Source organism: Dermacentor variabilis, chromosome 8 (assembly GCF_050947875.1).
Source record: "Dermacentor variabilis isolate Ectoservices chromosome 8, ASM5094787v1, whole genome shotgun sequence".
Classification (NCBI taxonomy): Eukaryota; Metazoa; Arthropoda; class Arachnida; order Ixodida; family Ixodidae; genus Dermacentor; species Dermacentor variabilis.
Genome location: NC_134575.1, coordinates 13,058,029 through 13,080,490, shown reverse-complemented (window position 1 = coordinate 13,080,490; position 22,462 = coordinate 13,058,029). Strand labels below are relative to the sequence as shown.

The window sequence follows — 22,462 nt, the reverse complement described above, 5'->3', positions numbered from 1 at the left end:
GGTAACAGGAAGACAAAGAGGTGTCCGGGGAAAATTGGTGCCTCTTAATATTACAGTGTATACGTGAAACGAAAGAGATCGCCTTGGAAGAAATATCAATGCATTTTGTGTTTGTCCTCGAAGTGACAAAATAATCTAGCTGAATGCATGGGCCGTGCGCGACGCTCTAACATTAGTTTCTTTTCTGCCCCATGCGATTGAGATTCGAACGAATTACGTTTTTTTTTTTTAATGTTGGGTCTTATTTATAACGACAGCCTTGCTTGCACCGCAGCGTGCATTGTGTGCGTGAAACGCCTCACACGTGTGCAGCTTAAGTGAAGCTAACTGCAGCACTCACAAGCTGGCAGCCGTAGACTGATAGTACTTGAAAAGTCGGTGCGCCACAATGTCAGATATTAGTGTCGCGTTTGGCTTGATCCTAAATTGAAGAAAAAGCGCGTAAAATGGACGAGGTGTAACTTCATTTACGGAGGCTTGAATGAGTATAGACAATCTTTAAAATTATGGTGTTGAAGGAATCCAGAGAGTGAGCTTCCGCTCTGTCTTTTCGATTTTGTTTTGCATAAAGAGGGAGGCGCTTCACCACAGATTGACATGCTTTGAATGTATTTTGACCGCAAGGACTGAATGTATGTATTTTCCAATCACATCAGTTATTCGCGACTTCTAGCCCACGCAGCTAACATGTTTGCGGGCGCTATTTGATAAACAAGTCAGTAAAATATACGTAATAATGTATTATGCATTTACTTGTAGTCCTATTACACGTATACTTGTCTTGAGTACGCAGCTTGTGTATGTGTTTGGGAAATAAGGTTCCTTATGTATATGGTTATACTGCATTGACCACGATCTAGCTACCATCCGAGTGTTAGCGGGATACTTCTTTTTGGGAGTTGGAGGTACTCTTCATTCCACATACAGGCAGAAAGAGTTTTTGGACAAACCAAAACTCACAAAGCGCGTCCTAGAAAAAAAAAAGAGAAATAGGAAGGTCCAACGCACATCATGGAACCTATGCGAAGCGGCGGTTTCGTGAAGCGGTTCTTCAAATGGCGATCAATGTAGCATATTTCATTCCTGCGTCTTTTGGTGTAAAGGAATCTCTCGCGCACCCGTGCTATATGACGTGCGCGGCGATCATGTCCAATAGCTTAGTTGACGGTGGCACGATAAAGGCTAAACCCCATTAGCGCGATTTTGTGCGCGACAGCGACGAGCGACGGGTTCGCGCGACGGATCAGGCCGTCGCTTGAACAGATCGCTCGGTCTTGTCGCGCGATCGCTCGGTTTTGCAAATCTAGAATTCGTCGCTCGTCGCCCGGAAGTGCTATGAGCGACTAGCCAATAGCGCAACGCCGGAACTGGATGTACATAACTCCAGTACTTCCGATTGTCGCACGGAACGAGCAAACGATTGAATTTTTATAGGTGCAAGGATAAGAACCTACTGCAAGACTTTCAGAAATATTTTATGCTGCTTTTTACAGTAAAATACATCAACTTAAGTTAATAAAGCACGCGTCACGCTAGTTTCGGCGCCTATATTGCTGCCCTCATACTGGCAACACTGGGGAGACGTCGCTCGAAGTCATCGCTCGCATGGGGTGCAACTTGTAGGCGACGAGCGAACGCGACAGCCATCTCCATCGCGTCGCCTGTCGCTGTCGCGTGCAAGATCGCTTGCATGGGGTTTATACTTAAGAGTGTATGCATACGCGCCACTGGGGCCTACTGGTTGGCGCGTCGGGCTGCTGTGGATGGAGCATCGGTATTCCACATCCAACGTCGGGCACGTAATAGAGCTTTCTGTCTTTAAATGCTAAGGCAGTATATCGCTCGTGAGGTGGAAAGTCCGACGTAGTTGTTGGCGTTGGCGTGACCGCCCATGCTCCAAACAAATAATCGCATCCTCGACCTTTGTCGGGAGTCGAACCAGCAACCTGTGGTGCTAAACAAAGCGAAGTTAGTTCAGGCACAGTTAATTACGATAACGTTAATTAAGGCACTCGAACCTACGACATTTGCTGGGAGCCGAACCGTCGACCTATGGCGGGAGTCGAACTGAGAGCTTGCGTTGTGGCATACCGTCCTAGCATTGTGCGGTGGATGCAGTGCTTTCGCATTTATCGACGTAGGGATAACTAAATGCCCCTTGAATTTTCTTTCTTTCTTTTTAAAGAAAATGAACGATTTGGCATGACAGCATGCAGCACCTTAAGCCATGGTCAGGATAGCCCGCCATGGTTCGCAAAGAAAGCTTTGCTTTAAGACAGTAGACATTAGAGATTATATATACAGGCAATAACAAGCTGCACAGATAACAGGTCACGAGCATGTTCTTTGTGCGAAAAAAATTGGACGTAATATTATTTGTAATGCTGTTAAGACTTCTAAATTACTTTTTAGTTAGGAAAAACGCAAGCGCAAGTATAGTAAACAGTTATAGAGAACGCGTTTCGTTTACTGGAATTAGAGGAATGGAGTGGTTCACCTCATTAAATCTAGGAGAGGGAACGGTCCAGCTTTCACCATCCCGATGAGCTAGAAGGAGAGGAATTGACGGAGATTTCCACTCTCTGGAATGAAGTAGGACTAAAACGGAGGGCTCCATTCAGCAACTATGCTGTCGATTGCTTTCAAGGCTTCATCACGATACATGAGATCGCACCTTTGATTGTATATCTTCCGCTCACGTCTTGTGGGTTGCTATGCTTCAAGGCTATCTACTGGGGCTGTAAAAAAAAATGCATGTTTATCCAACGGCCATATACCTATAACTCATGAGCACTGCATGGAAGTTAAGCGCCGTGACATTACGCTGGCTGACAGCGCATACGACAAAATGAACGCGCCCACAAGTCAGCAACGAAACTTTATCGCGTTCTTGTATTGTTAAGGTGACGGCGCTCGGTCTTATCCGATTACACGAATACCGCGGCGGATGCGGTGTGTGCGAAACTGAGGCGCATACCCTTGTGCTCTCATAGAGGTATTTTATATAGGAGCTCTTTGACCTCGGCCTTCATAACGCTGTGCGCATTTGTCTACCAGTGGCTTCGGCTAGTCCGGTTCTTTAGATTTGTCTCGGTACTCGTGTACCCGAAAACGACAACATGTACGTCTTTACACATTTGTTTATAAAAGGAAAAATGCCCCCCCCCCCCCGGCCCTGAACTTAGCATGAAGATACAAAGGAAATATGTATGTTTCTCAGGAAGAAAGTTCCTTAGTTGACTAAAAAGTCATGCGGTCCGGCGGTGCTATTCTGGGCAATGACGCATTCCTGCGAATTGTCGAATTCGTCGTCTTCTCAGCTCTGATTGACCCAGAGGCCTGTTCTGTTTGGCTGAAATTGCTGCCGATACAGAATTCGACAATATGGCGGAGTTAGCCGATGCCCGGAATAGCGCCCGTGGCCCTAGCAACGAACCCGGGACCAACGCCAACTGCGAAGCTTTTCTTTCTGAAGACACCCCTATGGCTTTCCGCTGTAGCTTCGAGATATATACATTCCAGTGGATGGCAATTTTCGCTTTCACAAATCTTTTCACTGCGCGGGCTTCCGCAGCACTTTATTTGTCCATCGCCATGCTTGAAGTCTGCCCCCCCGCGCGTTGCGACCGATGTGGCAGCCGTCTATAGTCAGTGCTCCTCGGTGCAGTTGCTGTGGTCGTGCTGCTGCTGCACGTATTTGCACTGGCCTCGGGAGCCGAACTCGATGCGCACGTTGGGGTTGTCGAGCACGCAGTCGTGGTGTTCGGTGCAGCGGTGCTGGTAGAGGGGAACGCACACCTCACCGGGACACTGCGGCCGTTGTTAGGAAGAACGAATCGTGCGTCACGTTGGGTGAACGCGGCGAAGCTCACAAGCAATTCAGTGTCACAACAAGAACGCGCCCACAAAATCGAGTCCGAACACGACAAAGGGTTCACAGAGAGTTAGAAGCTTGGGGTGGCGAAATACGTCTTGGTATGGAAAATGGAGAGCAAACTGCACCGCTGTACTCATCAGGTGAGTGATTTCCCATAAGCTTCCAACGCATGCACCGTAAGTGTTGACTTTCGTCTATACTTTCTTATATTTAAAGCTCTGGTGCATGAAGGAGTTACTGAGAAACGGCGCCTTGCATATACATGCTGGATTGTTCGCCTGTGCACGGGTATCTATCGTAAGAAGTCGCGTTAGCATGCGCGTCAGGCTTTGATGATTTCTGGTGTTGACGATGACATGCGCCTCTTTTGAACGAATGGGGCTTCATAAAACAGACAGATAAGAACGAGTCGTCTCGCAAAGTTACTGGCACCACCTTTCATCATACCTTGTAACAGAGGTCGCAGCACCCGCAGTCGTCCTTGTAGGCACCGCATTTGCAGTTCACACGGTTGCACGTGACAGCGGCGCAGTTGACGTTGGCGCAGTTCTGAGGCGACGTGCAGACTACACTGCGTTCGTGACGCGCAAGAAAACATGTCGTCATTGTCGGTGGTCTATACGTATCACACACATGGGCAGATGGACACAACTTTCGAACGGATTTCGATTCACGGCTTCTATCGCTTTCCCAGGAACATGCCTTTTGCACGTTCAGTGGCACATGGTGCGACACTTCGTCGTGCACATTTATCACGCGTGTATACTAATGACTGCCTGATTTCTCAACCCAACAACTCCATAGAATGAATAACGACAAATTGTTGGATGCCGCTAGGTGGCTTGGCTTCTTCAAAAGAAGCTATAATACTAATTTCTCATCCTTGACGGATGGGGTAGAGGGGCTGTTGTCTTTTTTATTGTCTCAGTGGCCAGAGATCTCGGGAGGCAACGCTGCTTGCCACTGGAGTAATGAAATCTCAGGAGACCTTTGAACAAGCGGATAACTCTTTAGGAAAAATGTTAATGATATTTCGCATTTGACGTTTCGGCGTGAGCTGCGCAGCCGCTTGGAGCTGGCTAACACGTCATCGCTACCGCAAGTCGACGGCTGCCCATTGCGCCTTCAACTCTACTTCGTGAGTATGCCATTGAACCTACGGTTTCTCTATGTCGTTGCTTCGGCGTGCAACGGCTAAAACATGGATAAAACCGTGTAAACTCGCTTTCTGGCTGCTATGACGCTGAAAATATCCTGTCCTCAGAAATGTGTATTTAGGAACGCTTTCTTGGGGGTCGGAATTATCCTAATTTTCAGCGAGTGTGCCCGTTGAGCATTCGGACATGGCGTTCAAAAAAAGAAAAGGGGGGGGGGGGTCATTGCATTCACAGTAGTAAGTACACACTCGCAACAATAGATCTAAAGTTGGCACGTGTGAAACCTTTATGCATTTCCCGAAACATTCCCGGAACGCAACTCTTCCCTTCCCTATCGGCACTCGAAGTCCTACTGAGAAGCGTAGCGGCCCGAGGCTTGTGCGAGCCCATCGCAATACGTGCCCCAATACCGACGTCACTTCCCTCAATCACCGTGCTGCCACGACTACAGCAGATTTCGAGCAAAATCGAGGTCCCGAAACGTCACATTAACTTAGTCTGCACGCAGCTCAACTACTGCGAGGTATACAATTGTGGAGCCGAAAAGTTTGGAATGGACTCACCACGTGACTGCCAAGGAGAGCAGAACAAGCGAAATGGCTGTCTTCATCTTGAGCAACAGGACGTCTACGCGGGGCAGGAAAAAAAAAAAAATCTGTGTTTGATCTAAACACGCTATTGGTTGCATGGATATCTAAACCGGCGTTGAGACTGAAATTGGAAATTGGACGACAACTCGTCTGGTTGGTAACCAAACCTAATTAGAACAAAACAAAACAAAACAAGACGTTGACAAAAGTGTTCTTGTCAAAGAGGCTGACGTTCACAAGGAGTGAACAAGGCTTCCTTGTGAAAGCTAGGGTTCTGTTTTTTGTCTGTTTGTAATACGCCGTAAAGTTTGAGCGCAAAGCATGATCTTGCCGCTGACGTCATAATGAAGCACCTTCACTTCGTAAGCCGTGCAGTCAAGAGTACTCGCTTTTCGGAACCGTGCTTGGTGTTTAGCTGTCGGCCAAACTATCAAAGTCCTGATAATTGATACCCTGCCTTTTAACACGTGCGCACTTCTGTAGCTAGGTCACTGTTGTCACGCTCTTCTTCGGACTACGGGGCTTAATTTGGTGCCTGAGCGAATGGGGATTGCAGTGTTGAACTCGATTGGCGGTCTAGTAGAATGACAGAACGGGTGCCCATAGGGAAAACAAACTCAGTCTGGAGCGAAAGGTGATTATGCATGAGTGAAGCCATGAAGTTAAGAAATAATAAGGTGTAGGAGTGCGTCGCCTGACGCGGAGGGTGGTGATTCGACACCGCTCGGAGAGGCCCGCTTCCAACAGGGGACTTAAACAGGTTTCATTATAATGCATTATGTAACCACGCAAACGACAACAGACGAAGAAGGAAACACATAGGACAAGCGTGGACCTGTGTGTTTCCTTCTTCGTCCGTTGTCGTTTGCGCGGTTACATAATGCATTCCAATATCGACCACCAACTACCCCGCCTCTCCCTGATTAATAGACTTAAGCAGGTTCATAACATCGACGATGACGATGTGGTGTTCGACAGCTCTGTATTGAACACACGGATGCTGAACAGTGCTTCGAAGTTTGCCTCTGTAACGTCGTTGCGGGTGTCCCTATATACTCAACGACATAAGACTAAACAAAGGGGCAAGATGGCTTCCTACAAAGACGAAAGCAGCAATTCGGAGAACAGCTTTTTCTTCACACTGACTGCGCACGCCTGGGCAACAACTGGATCACCAATTGGTACTTTGTGCTTGAAGCCAACTTAATTATCTTTTTCCTAGTAAGAAAACTCTTAAGTGGGGTGGCAAAATCATAGTTTTAATGTGAGAGACCCGTTCTGCAGAGATTGCGAGGGTTTTCCACGTCCTACGTATGTCATGTGGCATATATGTCATACATATACACTGTCAGGTCGCGTGACTTTCGAGACAGAGGCGGACGGGAGCACCCGCTATAAACGCAGGAGACTGACACGCGAGCTGCGGCCGTTTTGACTTCGAGATTGTCCTGCGCTGACAAAGGGACGAATACGCTCTCTTTGGAAAAACGCGGCGTCTCGTGCGTGTGTCTATTTGTACGCCGTCAGATCAAGTTGCGGTACGTACGCGCCGGTGCAGTCAGATAGCGCTAGAGGAAAGACGTACTCACCTAAGCCGAGCTGCTCCCTCCTCGCGTACTCCCGGCACACTAAGGGCCCTCGCCGTGCAATACCGTTTGTGTACATATATATATAGCCGCAAATAGTCATTGCTGTTTTATCTGGCGCTCGTTCTGTCACCCCCGACCACACTTTCACGACCCCCGGCCGGTTCATTTTCTCCTGTAACGAAAAACCTGGACTAGTCTCCGCAGTCATGTTTCTTTTCTCTTTCTTTCTTTCTTTCTTTCTTTGGCTTCCCGCTTTCTATCCACTCTGTGGCCGCGAGGGCGATGACAGAGATTAACGTGGCCCGTCTCCCTCCAGACGGAAAGCTGAGACTGTTTACGAAACGGAAACTGCGTTGACTGTCTCGTGTCTACGGACTTGGAGGAATTCGCGACCGATGTGTGCAAATAATGTTTCGACTTGTGCGCAATTTGCGTTTCGCCGGACGAAATAAATCGTCCAGCGAAGACCTGTAAACTCGCGATAGCTCGGTGCTTCTAGTTCCTACTTTTCTCCGAGAACCATCTAATTAGGGGGCAATGATTATGAGAAGGACCGGGCTGTTATGGTGCGCCGCGTGGGAAGGCAGATAATCCTAACGCTACGGGCAAGGAGGGTTGACGGCCGGGTTGCGGTGGCATGACGTCCACATGGGGTCGCGGACCTTGCACCTAACCACATAAGTTGGCATGCTAAGGTCGCGCGACGACAATCGCATTCACTGCGCAGGCATCTGCACACATGTCCCAAGGCAGCACAGACGTAGAGGGCTGAGCGAGTGGCTTATGTTACTTATTCCCCGGGTAGCGACATTCAGACGGCTGGATGCCTCCTTCGTGTGGGTATGTGACTACTATATCGCTAAGTATGACGGGGTCTGCGAGAGGGAAGAGCTTGCATTAACCCTGAAACTTGAGCTACTTAGCATGGTTGCGTCGCTGAGATCGCAGACGCATTCCTGTGTAAGCTATACCTCGTGATCCTTGGGAGCTTATAATTTCAATTCTTATCTGTCTCAATTTTCCTGCGAAGTAGTATATCCGTTAGCGCACAGATAAACCAAACACGAGGAAACATACAGGGCAAGCGCTTGTCCTGCCTTCTTTCCCCTGTTTCGTTTGTTTGTGTACTGTCCAAGAATGAATAGATTCCAACTCGCCCGCTTTCGAATCCTTCTGGAGTTATATTGGCGGTTTGTATTATTCTCCGAAGTCTTAGTTCGATTAGCATTATTATGTAAACTACCATATTACTTTGTGTCAATTTATAAGTATCGGTCAATAATTTCACCAGAGAACTACATCGCCGTTTTCTCTGAAGTCTTGCAGGACTTGGATACGCGTAAGAAATGTTCATACCTATTAGTTTTCTTCTCTTTCATCTTCTGCCGTAGGGACACGAAGTAGCATACCAGGCCTTTGTCTGGGCCAGCATCTCCTATTTTCAAATAAAGAGACAGTGCCTCTCTCTTCGTTCTGCTTTCGTCCCCAAAGGCAGAGAGCCCATGATTGTGGCCGTTCCCTGAAATTCGCCATTGCACGATATGCCACAAATACTGCTTTAAAGCTTTCGCCGCGGGTAGAAGTCAACCGCGCGTCAATTGCACGGTTTCAACAGTCTACGTACCTCCCCCCCCCCCCCCCCCCTCCCCGCGGATAACCTGTTCTTAACGCTGAACGTAAGAACCACGCACTATGCCCGTACAACAAATGGAGAGCTTGCCAAGGAATAGATATCTTCCAGTCACAACAATGGCTTATTGACGTGGTACATGTCCGAAATTTATTTATTTATTATAGCGATTATCATTCTCAGAATAACTCACGGAATTTCCATGACGATTGTTTCTTTCTAACCTTTTTCCCGCATAAATGGGCCACTGAGTAGAGCATCGAGCTACTGTGCTGAGGGAACCGTGTTCTAAACCAACCGTTGGTCAAACTTGTACCTTACGACGATGGTCATTGCGATGGAGCACTTATTGCGGTCACGGAATTATTTGCTCACACACAGCACAGGGTGAGGGTGAAAATTATGGAACAGAGTTAAATGGAACGTTTTGCGTCGAGGTGCTAACAATGGTAAATCGTGAAATTCAATTTTTTTTGTGTGTGTGATAATGATAAAGAAGCACATTGGTAATATCTCGTGAAATGACGTTTCGACAACTTTATTAGGGCGCATCACCTCTAGCCTTTTCGCGAGCCACTGGACTAGACATGCAACGTTAAGCGTGCCGCAGTGTAGTGGACTTGTAGATAAGCACAGCTATCTCTTTATCACCAAACTTATCATTCCTTTTCTTCCCCGTCAATGCAGTGCAGGGTAAAAGGCGAGAGCAGGCTATAGCAGAAGCCGGCTTCTCTGCCTCTCTGTAAATGAGCTCTTCTTTTCCTGTAATAGGGTGCATGCTTTCTTTGCCGCTTTCACACTTCCCCTTCTCCCTTCCCCTAGCGTAGGGTAGCCAACCAGACCCTTGACTGGTTAACATCCCTGCCTTCCTATATTCCCCTCTCTCTCTCTCGCACGTCTCCGGCAAGGAAAACGTTTGTTCGCTCGCTCTCTCTCTCGTTGTTTCGTTTGCTCGGGCTATTCGCTTACATTGACAATCATCGTCGATGACTTCTGCAAAATTTTTCAACTGCGTTATTGTTGCCAGAGGGACACAGAAGAGTGGTTGTTGAGAGAAAGAGGCGCTATTTTCCGCAGCCCTTCTGGGAGCAGGACTCAACGCTTGACTGACGCCAGCCAGTGCACAATGCATGCATTCTTAGTGGACAGAGGTTCTAATGAAACGAAAGGAGGGTCAGACTGCGAGGGTATGTCTCCAGCCTTCTGTTATTTACTAGATTAAGGGGAAAGTGAGAGCTAGGTGGGCGTCAGGGGACGATGCAGTAGTACACAATGTAGGTTATACGCGATATAATCACTTTAGAAAAAAAAAGTAATTAACGGCAGTGAAAGTGCGACCTCCGAGCACCAACCATTGACCACGAAAACGGTCAAAGAGCCAAGGAAAGCTAGTCATGAAAAAAAAAAAGAAATGTCAGTTAGGACCGAATCTGAAGCTTTGAAAGCGACATAGCAAGGTTTACCATTGCGCTTACCATCGTTTATAACAGAAATTAGTACGATAAAAAGACAACTCGCACAGGAAGGGAAGGCAAGGACAAGCGCTACTCCCAACTATTTAATGGGGCGAAGGGTTTCATATAAATATCACCTTGTCACGCTTGCGCACCATAAAACTACAGGCACATTGCATGATCACCACGTGCAAACAAAAGACGGTTGCGCAAGAAGTCGAACTCTGAGTTAAGTAGTGGAACTGGCGGCTCACTTACACAAAAATTTCTGCCCTTCTTGATGATATATATATATATATATATATATATATAAAGGATGGCTCGAAGGCCTATTATGTGGAATGGAAAGCGGAGGGCGAACTCTGAGTTAAGATGTGCAACTGATGACTAACTTATACAAGGATCTCTGTCCCTGATTTAAAAGATAGCCCTTCAATGCATGTGTAGAAGAAACGTTTCCGCTGTGTGGCGTTTTCGTTTTGCACCAATGTTCCTCACGAGCAATGCAAGTCCAACTAGCCCAACAAATCAATTCTTTTTGCTTATACCTCGTTCTTGCTTACCTTGTCGTCGGCGCAAAGTGACCGATATCGCAACAATGCGATATCGGTCAGAACGCTGGCGTTTACGCTGACGGTATGAGGACCGCCGCCAGCGGCGCTGCAGGCGTCGCAGCCTCGACGGTGCACGAGTCGAGACCGAAGGAATACCGTCGGCGTCTGTCAGCGCTCAAAGAAAAAAAAGAACGTTGTGGCAGAACCCATCTCACGATGACTGTCTACGGTAATGCGCGTTGGCATCGAATCACTAAAGAGGCACAACGTGTCACCACCGTCGAAATGAGCTACGTATGAGGCATTTACTGCAGCGGGACTCCCCTTTCGCGTTTCCATAAGAACGCCTGGCGCCATCTAGCGCTGCCGCCGCGAAGCGTGCGCGTGGCTTCCGAAATGCATGGCTCGCAAAACTAACTAACTAACTAACTAACTAACTAACTAACTAACTAACTAACTAACTAACTAACTAACTAACTAACTAACTAACTAACTAACTAACTAACTAACTAACTAACTAACTAAATAACTAAGTAAATACAAGTGACCCTTCAGTAATACTGCCCCTCCTATAGTCACCTTACTGAAAAAAAAAAAGAAAGAAAAGCGTCAGTTTGCGCTGTTCTCATCAGCCAAATGGCAACGGTGGAGCCCTCCCTCAGTCCCGGATAATCCGGGTAATAAATACTTAAGGCGGTGCCGCAGTCCCTGTCGCTCAAGGTTCCCTACCGACAGCCTGCCTGTGCGCGATGCCACCGGCGGCCGACCTGGGCCCGACGACGTCTAGACATGCGAGGCGTCGAGCTTATCCTCGCAGCCTTCGATCCTGCTACCTCCCCTCGCCGGAAGGCGATCCAGTGCCTCGCTAGGGTCGCCCATGCGGCTCGGGTGCTCATCGGTGGTCAACCGGGATCTATATACGAGGCGGTTTAGTTCCAACACCATGATCTACCTCGCATACTTTCGATCCTATTCCGCATGCGCCGACCACCACTAGGTACACACATTAGGTATGTACCTAGTGGTGCATATTAGGTACATACATCTGTGTATGAGTGCAATAAAAAGGAACTCTATAAGTTTATAAGAAACGTATTACAGTGCAAGAAAAATGTGGGGAAAATAAAACCAAGCAGTGAGTATGATAGCAATCGTTAACAAGGGTTAAGCGAGTTGAGTGAGTGCCTGAATTTTTCGCGGTCACTTTCTGCTACTATGTTAGTGGGGAGGCTGTTCCAGAGACGAATGGCACGTGGAATTGCAGACGAGTTAAATGCTTGTTTTACCATAGATGCGCATGAAGCTATGATGATTGTGCAATCTGTGCGACGTGTGCGATGACGTTTCTAGGTGTAGGGAGCGTTTGTTAGTGTGGTGGGCGTATTCATGAGATAACGACAAATGTTGTTTCGGAAGATTACGCAATATGGTTAGAAGTCACCATGTACCGGAGTGATTTGCGGTCACTGCATGCAATTATGTTTCTTTAGGTACTACTCCAGAACCCCAGCGCCCAACTGCAGGCACAAATAAAGCTTGCTCCAATCCAATACAATTCAATCCAGAAAACTACGGAAAAGAAATGAACACATTTCTGGTAATCTTGCTTGGCCCATCGTTTAGCTGAGAAGAGTGTAATTGACCCACACAGGCTTCGAACTTTTGGTACGCGTCACCCTTAACATGGCATCCAGTCCATGCAAATAAAGAATCGCTATCCCTTTTGGGTTCTCCAAGAGCAGCGGAGAGGGAAACTGAACGCTTCATACTTAACGTCTCCATACAGACAGAAAACGGTGGTTTAGCAGTTTTTATTCAGCCCTAATTGATCCACACGCCTTAAATAAGATGCCTGCATATCGCCACAAGCATGCCTACATTGCCACTGAAGGGTACAGTTTTTTTTTAGGACGCCGTAAAAACGAACCTATAACGTCTTCGAGGGCCTCTATAATGGGTGACAACCTAATATTTACCAACAAGCTCCGCCCACAAAACAGCATTGCACCTGCCCTTCATCTCTAAACAAGAGCCGAGCCAGCGAGAAATCCGCTCGCAGCTTAATGACTCTGCTCTACGAACGTAACTGCTAGGATGACCGGAAAATAAAAACTCGCTTTTCCAAGTCAAAATATTACCTTCGGCTGCAGAGAACTGAAATCAGGCTGAGAACAGATATCGCGATCAGCCGTAAAATTTGCTTTCCCTTCATTCAGTCAACGGAGTTTTAAAGCCACACTAAAGAGGAAAACAATTTCTTGTGCATCAGTAAATTACCTTCCTACGACACCAAAAATGTCACTCTTACCACGATAAGACGCTTGGTAAGCCAGAAAAACCGCAAGAACGAAAGACGGGTGCGACGCCCCCTTGAAGTTCCCGCACCTGGTCGCTGTGACGTCATGAATTGTGATGGCATCTTGTAGGACCTACTTAATTACATATCGGTACAGATCGACTACATTTTCTTCTAAAGGAACGAAATATTCAACGTGGCAAGTTTTTCGTACCTTTACTCAGCCAACGCGGCCCAAATGCGAAAACATAGTTTGGAATCCCTGACGTCACACTGACGTAGCGGCGTTGGGGTTTCGGCGCGAAATTCAAATACTGATACTTCGGCCTTCATTTTCTTATCTAATAATCAAACTGTTATTTTAAAATGACTGCCCGCAGGGTTCTCGAACGATGTTTTATTTATCTAAACTGATTTAGTGTTTCCCTTTAGTGTCCCTTTAACTTTCTATTTCAGAATTAAGCAAATCTCATCAAATTATTTGCAGTGGTTGCCAAGAAAAACGATTTCTCCTTCCCCGCGTATTAAATAGGAGGCGCTCAGTTAATGAATGTGACGCCCCCTGAAGACCTGCAACGTGTTCTGTGCCACTGCAGCCGCTACGCGTCAGAGAGAGAGTTTTTTGAAGGCTGCACTAAACCTTCAACGGGACTCGAACTTGGAAGTGCGGCACACATTCTCGGCCCGTGGCAGGGCATGAGCTGCGCACTTCGCGCCCCGAAAGCGCTACTGATGTTCCTGCGGACCGCAAGCCTTAACGAAACTTTGTGGATGTCTCTATGTAGCCTAGCGTCGTAATTTGATTTAATTAAAGGGGCGCTAGATAGATACGCTTAATCAGTTTAGTCTAATAAAGTGTTCTTTCAAATCTCGCAGAAATAGGTTGATTGTTAGATCTGGAAATGGAGGTCAAAATTCAATTTTTCTTTTTAACTTTAAACCGGAACTCCAGCATCGGGACGTCAGTGTGACGTCGCATATTTCACAGTTATTTTTTCTTTTCTTCTTATTTGGGCCCTTGTGGCACAGTATACAGGCACTTGAAACTCGCTAAGTTGAATCTCTGGCTCGTTTAGAATAAAATGAAGTTCTCCTTTGCCGATGAATATTTAACTATGCCGTACAGACGCCTTAAGAAGCAATGGCGTCGGGGCGAGACTTCACGGGAACTTCAAGGTGGAGTCGCCACCTGCCTTGCGTTTTCTACGTATTTTCTGGCTTATTGAGCTTCCTCCCACGATTTGAGTGGCTTTTTTTCTTCTTTTTTTGACGTTACAGAAGGGTAACTTACTAGCGCGGGAACAGAGAAACAAACTTTATTTTCTGAAACGGTAATCCGAGTCAGGACCCTCGGTTCACCCTAGGTGGGAGGGTTCACTATTCCAGGAACCCTCTGGCTTGGACTGCCTCCTTGCTCCCGGTCGGCGAGACGGCGTCGGTCGTCCAGGTCGTCAAAGGAAAGGTTGGACTTGCAGTAAAACACGTTGTGGGGCTAGTTGGTTCATAGCTTTCAAATGATGAAGCGCCAACAAACAGCACACTAATGAAGAAAGAACAAAGACAGGACAAGGCGCCTTCTCCTGCCTTTGTTCTTTCTTAGTGTGCTGTCTCTGTTGGCGCTTCATATTTCGGAAATTTGGCCTCCCACTTTTTAGTGGAAGCATAGATGTGCGTTTAGTTGGGCTCCTCTTCTTCAGCCTCTACACGGGGCGTCCTTGTTAGGAGTCGTCTTGTAGAGTTTTTGAGGTGGGGTTCCGTGGATGTGTCACAGCTAAAATTATTTTTCTCTGTAGTTCTCATTTAAAGTGAGCCTTACCACAGCAGCGAAGTGCGATGCGTGTTTCCCAGCGGGTAACAATATCTCCACACGCGCCAGCGAGGATATTGATGCGCTTGGTTAAATTATAGAAAGCAACGGTGGTGAAGAGAACAAGAGCTTGTATAGTTAAGAAGACTATGTGGACGCCGGGCGAGGAGAAAGATTGCGGTCCATTACAGGACACTATAGGTTGCGCACCACGAGGAGGAAAATTCAGTCAGGGACAATCGCACACAGTGATGAAGCTAATGAAATCTAGTTGAGTGTGGATGCTTAATGTGCACGAAACCAGAGCATCTCTCTCCTTCATTGAACTTAATTATTGTAGTGGCTGTTGCTGTTGCTCATGTCATGCTCATGGCTAGTTCCCCCAGTATCGTGTCCGCGTGTAGAAAAAAAACTATCATCATCAACAATGGCTCCCGCGTCGTGCCACGCCCTCGTGCCACTTCTCCCGCGTTCGTCGTCGTCGTAATTAATTAATTAATAATAAACACAAATACGTAACCAATAATTGAGAAATACTTTAATGAACCGTCGGGATTTACCCAGTGATAAACACCGGGGCAGCAACATTTCAGCTTCGCTGGTTAACCATCTGTACGGAATGCTTGGGCTGATAGTTTTTTTTTTTACTTTTTGCTGATTTCGACATTTGATTGCAGTCTTAATGAACGTCCCGTTGCGGGGCGAGTGCCCGTCGCGGGTGTTCAGCATTCATAAAGAGCACAACAACGCCAACGAGGACGGCTGGCCGCCAGACGTGGATAAAATTTTGAACCGTACCGGATTGCACTGTCGGCACCGCATTTAACGTGTGGCGACACCGTGGTATCATTACGCCGCACGCTTTGGGGGACGCTTCTCTCGGCAAACCATTTAGCTGTGGTCTTCGTGGTGCCCATCGTGGTGATCGTGTCCCGTGGCTGTTTCGTTGAGGGACCTGCAGTGTCCCTTGCCGCCGGTCTGGAATAGTTCCCCGGGATTGTCCAGGGTGCAGCGGTGGCCTTCCGAACAGGGATCTCTGAACAGGTTGGTGCACTCTTCGCCGGGACACTGCGAAAAGATAGAGTGATAGAGCGTTCGTTTCAGGTCAGTCGTCTATGCGAAATTTGTGAACAAGTAAATTATGAACCAGACCGCTTTGGGACTCTTGCGAAATCCTACAAGAGAAACGTGCAAAGGGAAAAAAAAAACTGCCATCCACACGACTGTAGCACGAAGCTACAAAGGAAACCCACATGGGTTTCTAAGAAACAAAGCTTCGCGTGCGGGGACTGCGCCCAGAGCATCACCGTACGGGGATTGCACTCGTTAACGGCGTCGTCCCACAGGACCGGGATGCGATGGGACAGGCGCCACGACGCTTGGGCCGATGTCTAGGCGTACAGGTGATTCCGCCACACAAAGTCAGAAGTTCGAATCCCAGCTAGGAACATCAAACTAATGCGTGCCTCACAACCAGGTTATGGCACGTAAAACACCGGAGTTTATTTCAATTTTGTTTGCCAGATTTTAGAATAGACCTTGAGGTTGCATAGCGCTTGCAAACGCATAAAATATGAGTTAAGCCGTCACACGCACTGCACTGCGGCGAACTCTATAATTGCAGTTTATTCTGGAAGCCGCTGGTGCATAGGCTCGTCTAGGCGAGTTCAAGGTAACCAGTAGCTAGTACGAAGAGTTAGTTCTGGCAACTTGATCATGCTTCAGATTTCTTCTTCTTTCGTTTGTTTGTTATTCTTTTATTACGTTTATTCATACTTTTCCTTCTGATATAGGTATTGAATTTTTGATGAACTCTGCCAGATAAGTGCCACGGAATGTTTCTTTTTGTTCACTTTTTATTCATACTTGAAGCTAGACATTCCGACAGGATTACCTCTCAGGCTGGTAATGTAACTAAGAAGTTAATAACGTACTCAAACCAAGCGTTGAATTTGTTAAAACCCGACGCTTCGAAGCCAACTCTGCTCCTTCCCGAGTGTGTATAGGCGACTGATGTTGGCGGGTGCAGCTTCTCCGAAGCTCCTTGATGATATGGGGAACAACACAAGTCGTTCCAAGGGCGGCAGCCTCTCCATCGCGTACGCAGGCAATATGGCCTGTGCGTGCGCCGAGACGAAAAGGGGTAGAAAAGGCACCGCGGCACAACGATACAGCCTCCAATCCTGAGCGCCGGAGATGGAACATTGCGTTGAGGAGGAAAGGGGTAAAGGAACTCTGCACATCTCTTTTATTATTAGGTTTTTCTTAAAAGTTTCATCAAGAATATATTAATCGAAAGGCATCACAGTCACTCCACTGTGTTCTCAGTTTTGAAGAGAGAGTTGTCCTTTTATGACAAGGATGAGCGAAAGGAAGGTACAGGACAAACATTTGGTCCTGTGTCGTTCTTCGCTTCGTGACTGTCTTAAGGTGCCCGCTCTTTCAAGGGACACTAGCGAGAAAAGAACTTGGGCTCTATTAGTAAGTTGCGCTTCTACAATCAATCAATCAATCAATCAATCAATCAATCAATCAATCAATCAATCAATCAATCAATCAATCAATCAATCAATCAATCAATCAATCAATCAATCAATCAATCAATCAATCAATCAATCAATCAATCAATCAATCAATCTTTATTTCGCATTCATTTATTTACAAAAAATGAACCGTGGGACAAGAACTAAAAGCGGCTTTTTTAAATCTTGACAAGATTCTTGCCCGTATTCATGACAACATGGACATAATAAAATAAAGTTTGTACACTTTAGTGTGTGCAATGCGCCGCGAAAAATCCGCTCTTTTCGTGAGAAGTTCTGGGTACGCCAGAAAAAAACGTAAGAATGAAAAGTAAGAACGTCACGGATTTTGACGGTGGTAGCTCTGGCTTAGCTAACTGATGATTGGTAAAGAAGGACCGCACTGTATTCTAAAGGAGCCCAAGAACTGAACATAGCAAGCTCAATAACTTTTACTAAGCCACTAATGGGACAAATAGGAGAGGACACATTAAAATCCGGGACGTCATGTACCGACGCTGGAGTTTCGGCTCGAAATTCAAGTAGTGGAACTTCGACCTTCCATTTTGTTTTCTAATAATAAACTCGCTACTGCGAAATCAACGAAAATAGTTTTTCGGAAGAATATATCTTATCGGACTAAACTTATCCAGCGTTTCTCTTTAGTGTCTCTTTAAATACCTGCAAATAAGAACTAACTGTAGCCTTCAGCAACACGCACATTCCTTTGAGCTACGCTTCCTCTTAGACTTACCTTGTGGCAGAAGTCGCAGCAGCCGCAGTAGTCCTTGTAGCTGCCGCAGCTGCAGGAAACGGCCTGGCACGTTTGTGGGTCGCACGTCACGGCGGCGCAGTTGGGAGGTGACGTTGCGAACACGCTGTAAAAACGGGGTCACGTAATTATTCGCAAGAAACGTGTCATTGCGAACTTGTAGTCGAAGAAAAAGGCGTGTTTATCCCTTCCTTCCACACCTGCAGAGTACCTTGGTGAAATAGACCAATTCTTCATCATCATCATTTGATGATGATGAATTGCTTTTAATAGATAGACCAATAATAGACCAATAAAAGCAATTCAATCAGGCCTTCTTTTTTTTAGCCTTTTTCTCGTGACAGCCTTGTATGTGGAGAACGAACTTACTTCGCTAAAGGCGGGCTCTACGAAATTGTGGAAAAAACATTTTTTCCCTATAAAAGGTCGTTTATTTGGCGTGTAGCATTGCTCGCTTACTTTCTTCGCATTTGCCCTTGCACCATTCAACAATATCTCACTTGGCAAATACGTTCACACATGACTAGACGCCATGAACACACAATGGAAGATGTGCAGTACCGTTTTGGTAGGTACATATGTTACTATTTTCCAACATAACGGTAGGGTGACGAGATGTTATGAAAAACATTATTAATAAGCTGTTTGCATCGAGAGAGGAGATATAGTTGTGCTACTCACGTCGTGTCACTTGCTTATTTTTCTCTTCGGTTAATGTATAACATGTTTCCCATTTGTTGTTTCGTTTCTTGTTGTCGTTGTCAGAAATCTTGTACGACCATATGAATTCAATTATTCTGATTGTATACGAAAAGCATGATTACGCTGAATATACATCTTTCGGGCCTTATCAAAGAGGCCAGGGTCGGTGTCATCTATGTAGCTGTAGTGCAGAACTATTGATCTCTGTCAGAACGTCCAGGTTGCTGCTGCTGCTTTTCTTTTGCCGTTGTTACACACGAGTAAGTAAGCAACTGCAATTGGCAGTGGGATGGTTGCAGACCTACAGTCTGGAGCTTGCGGTGCTTCGCTGAAGATATATTGTAATGCGAATATGAAGCTGGTGCCAGCCTTTAAGTTCATTCTGCGTTATCAACTCCAAAAAAAGAAAAGAAGAAAAAACGAAAGTTTACACAGACAATTATTATAGCCGAAACAGTCGCCAGACAAGCGTCAGTTTTCAGAGGTTAAGCTTTACTTTTGCAGAGCATAATGTTGAGTCATGGTTGACTAGTTAATTAAATGCGGTTTATTTATTTATTTATTTTATTTATACCTAGTTATCTCAGCAGCGGGACATTATATGAGGGGGCGGGCATAACGTGACGACCAATGGATCACTATGGGTAATTTGTGAGGTGAGAATCTTCAACGGCTTTCCTGAACAGCAATGCAACATCGGTAAGTAATCATATCGTAAGAAGCCAACAAACGAAGACACCAAGGACAACATAAGGGAACTTACTTGTACTTACTAATTAAATTAAAGAAATGATAAATTAATGAAAATGGGAATTAATGGAAAAACAACTGGCCGCTGGTGGAACACGAACCCACGTCTTCGCATTACGCGTGCGATGCTCTTCCCAATTGAGCTACCGCGACGCCGTTTTCCCATCCATTTTATGGGGTATTTATGTTTTACTACTACAACTAACCCTAGGAGTATTAGCCAGCGTCACCACTCACAAACCTCGGTGATGGATGTGGAACGTCCTTTTTGTCGCAGGTGTCAGGAGCACGTGATTTTTTTTTTTTTTTTAGTGAGAGGCAACCGGTCAATAAACGCACACATGCTACCTGAAGGCATCAGTGCTGCCGGATTCAAAACCCTCGTGATGAAATGAACGAGAAGAAAGGGAACCGAAGGGCTCGACCTTTCTTAAACACATCGTAAGAAGCCCATATACAAAGACTCCAAGGACAACACAGGGGAAATTACTTGTACTTACTAATTGAATTAAAGAAATGATAAATTACTGGAAATGAAAGTGGACGAAAAAAGACATTTCCGTTAATTTATCATGTTTTTAATTGAATTAGTAAGTACAAGTAATTTCCCCATGTTGTCCATGGTGTCCTTGTTTGTTGGCTTCTTATGATATGATTAATAAAAACCGGGCCCCTCGGTTCCCTTTCTTATCGGTAGGTAAGTGATTCCAGCCTTTGACCTAATGTGAAACGAAGGAGCGCTGAAATGCTGCTGTGTGGACGTGAAGCGGGTATGCAACATTTTGGTGCTGGTGTTAACAGCGCAAAACGTAGACGAGACACGAAACGAGAAGACGACACCACAAGCGCTGTGGTGTCGTCTTCTCGGCTCGTGTCTCGTCTACGTTTTGCGCTGTTAACACCATGATTGAAAATCAACAAGCCCAAGATGCTACTCTAAAATTTTGGTGGTTTTGACGTGAAATGCGGTGAGGTGGATCTATGAACTGCAAGTCTAGGAAAAATGAAAGGACATTGTGTGAGTATTGGCTTATTCCGGGTATTGTATGGGCAACTTGTCTGGGTGTATTGACTTCTATATCTGCGGAAAACTATGCCTCTGCAAGTCCTGTCACATCGCGAGTCGCTTCCACACGATTCTGGAACTGTGGATGGATTGTCCCTGTTAAGTTCACAGCTTCACTAGGCTTCTTACCTGACCACAGCGATGGCGATGAAAATCATGGAAACCAAAGCGACCTTCATCTTTTCACTGCGAGAAAGATAGGCAATGATGATTAGAACTTTACACCACAATTATTTTGGGTGACGTGATGTTTGTTGGTGGCCCGTTCAGAAAAGTTCAGTCGTTGCGCCGGCTAATAAACCAGCCTTATAAGGCGTAGTATATTTGAATAGATAAGAAAGGGAAACGTGAACGCATAATATAGCTTGTTCGTTGCGTACCGTTTATTGTACTTCGTGTGGAAGAAAATATATTAAGTTGACATCCGTAGTTCTAGCTTGCACGCGATGTATATCGAGATCCAAAATAGTTTGAGCTAATACAATTATTTTTCTTTTTATGACCTGAACAGCACGATTTGAAAAACTTGTAAGCCTCCTTTCTTTTCCCTGAAAGAACTGCTCCGCATCATAAAATTTTTGTGTGGAACAGTTGAACAGTTGCTGAACAGTGAACTGCGTACACTTCAGGTTTTACATGAACTCTCGAATAAGATATATGCAGAGAGGCGCTTGATTTTCTGAACTATATTTTTAAGGTCACTTCAAAATTCCCAACTTTATAGGTAGAAAGACTGAACACATCCTCAAGAAAAACTTTCTACTCGTCCAAACCAAAACATAACAAACTTCATTTTGGTTCATTCTAGCCAGTGACCAACGGGCCATGCGAATTGGCGGGGAAAAGGAAACACGTGGAGATTGTAAGTATTTGATCTAGCGTTAGGCATGTCAAGAATGTGTTGGCGCGAGGAATTTCAAATCATGCGACACTGGACTTTTCATACTTAGGAACCGCCGCTTACTACATCACTCTGAGTACAATCTAAATAATAAGTTGAGGTAGTACTTCTACGAGCTTTTTGAAGACAAATACTTGATATGACATACCTGTTTACGTTAGTGTCAAGAATTAGTCACCAGAGAGTGAACAAAGATAAGGCGTGTTCGTGTTCCAAAGCGTTAAGCAGAAGCTATAATAACTCCTAGTCTGTCCGAAAACTTGAAAGACACCTCACCTCGCTCGTTCTTGGCGCAGTAAAGGCCTGCTCTTTCTCGCTTCGAAACCTGAAGAATTATAAGCAAACGCCGACTTTCAGAGCTGCCCTTATATATGAACGAAATGAAAAAAAAAAATAGGTCGTGGTCTCTCAGAATAGCGCCAACGAAGGACTGCTTTTCTGGGGACTATGGCGAAATTAGAAACGCGCCCGCTCCAATGACGACTGATACAGGAACGGGGGCACATCTCACATCTAGCTTGGCATGACCCTTGCGCGGTTTACCGGACACCGGGTCTCGGGTGGATCTCTTCGTATGCAAAAAGAAACTCCGGCACTTCTCACCGATAACCGTTTGAAGGACAGTCGCTGCAAAACAGCAGTCTACTGCGATAAACACAGAGAGTTCGTAGGGAAAAGCGGATTACCAGAAGAAGCGGTTAACATTTGCCCGATGAATAACAGTGTTGAGTTGGGTGACTAGTTGCTTTAGGACACACGTTGAAGGTGCATACTTGGAGCCGTGGTACAGCTTGA

At 46.0% G+C, this 22,462-nt stretch overlaps 3 protein-coding genes across 5 annotated transcripts in view; 1 reads left to right on the top strand and 2 right to left on the bottom strand.

The window, feature by feature from the left end:
• LOC142589651 (lysosomal alpha-mannosidase-like) overlaps window positions 1–22,462 on the top strand; it is a 157,889-nt gene that overhangs the window by 2,535 nt on the left and 132,892 nt on the right. The window lies entirely within an intron of this gene.
• On the bottom strand, window positions 3,549–7,319 carry LOC142590873 (uncharacterized). Of its 2 annotated transcripts, none has more exons than XM_075703271.1 (4): window positions 7,214–7,319; window positions 5,598–5,661; window positions 4,325–4,448; window positions 3,549–3,810 (listed from the first exon to the last, which is right to left on the bottom strand). In XM_075703271.1, the coding sequence occupies exons 1-4, from the start codon at window positions 7,311–7,313 to the stop codon at window positions 3,649–3,651; spliced, it is 450 nt and encodes a 149-aa protein (XP_075559386.1). In that variant the 5' UTR covers window positions 7,314–7,319; the 3' UTR covers window positions 3,549–3,648. The 2 variants fall into 2 exon arrangements, with proteins under 2 accessions (XP_075559386.1, XP_075559387.1); XM_075703272.1 differs by having other exon boundaries at window positions 5,601–5,661.
• Window positions 15,478–22,042, bottom strand: LOC142589646 (uncharacterized). Of its 2 annotated transcripts, none has more exons than XM_075701174.1 (4): window positions 21,944–22,042; window positions 20,896–20,952; window positions 18,231–18,354; window positions 15,478–16,022 (listed from the first exon to the last, which is right to left on the bottom strand). In XM_075701174.1, the coding sequence occupies exons 2-4, from the start codon at window positions 20,943–20,945 to the stop codon at window positions 15,846–15,848; spliced, it is 351 nt and encodes a 116-aa protein (XP_075557289.1). In that variant the 5' UTR covers window positions 20,946–20,952; window positions 21,944–22,042; the 3' UTR covers window positions 15,478–15,845. The 2 variants fall into 2 exon arrangements, with proteins under 2 accessions (XP_075557289.1, XP_075557290.1); XM_075701175.1 differs by lacking the exon at window positions 21,944–22,042 and adding an exon at window positions 21,816–21,888.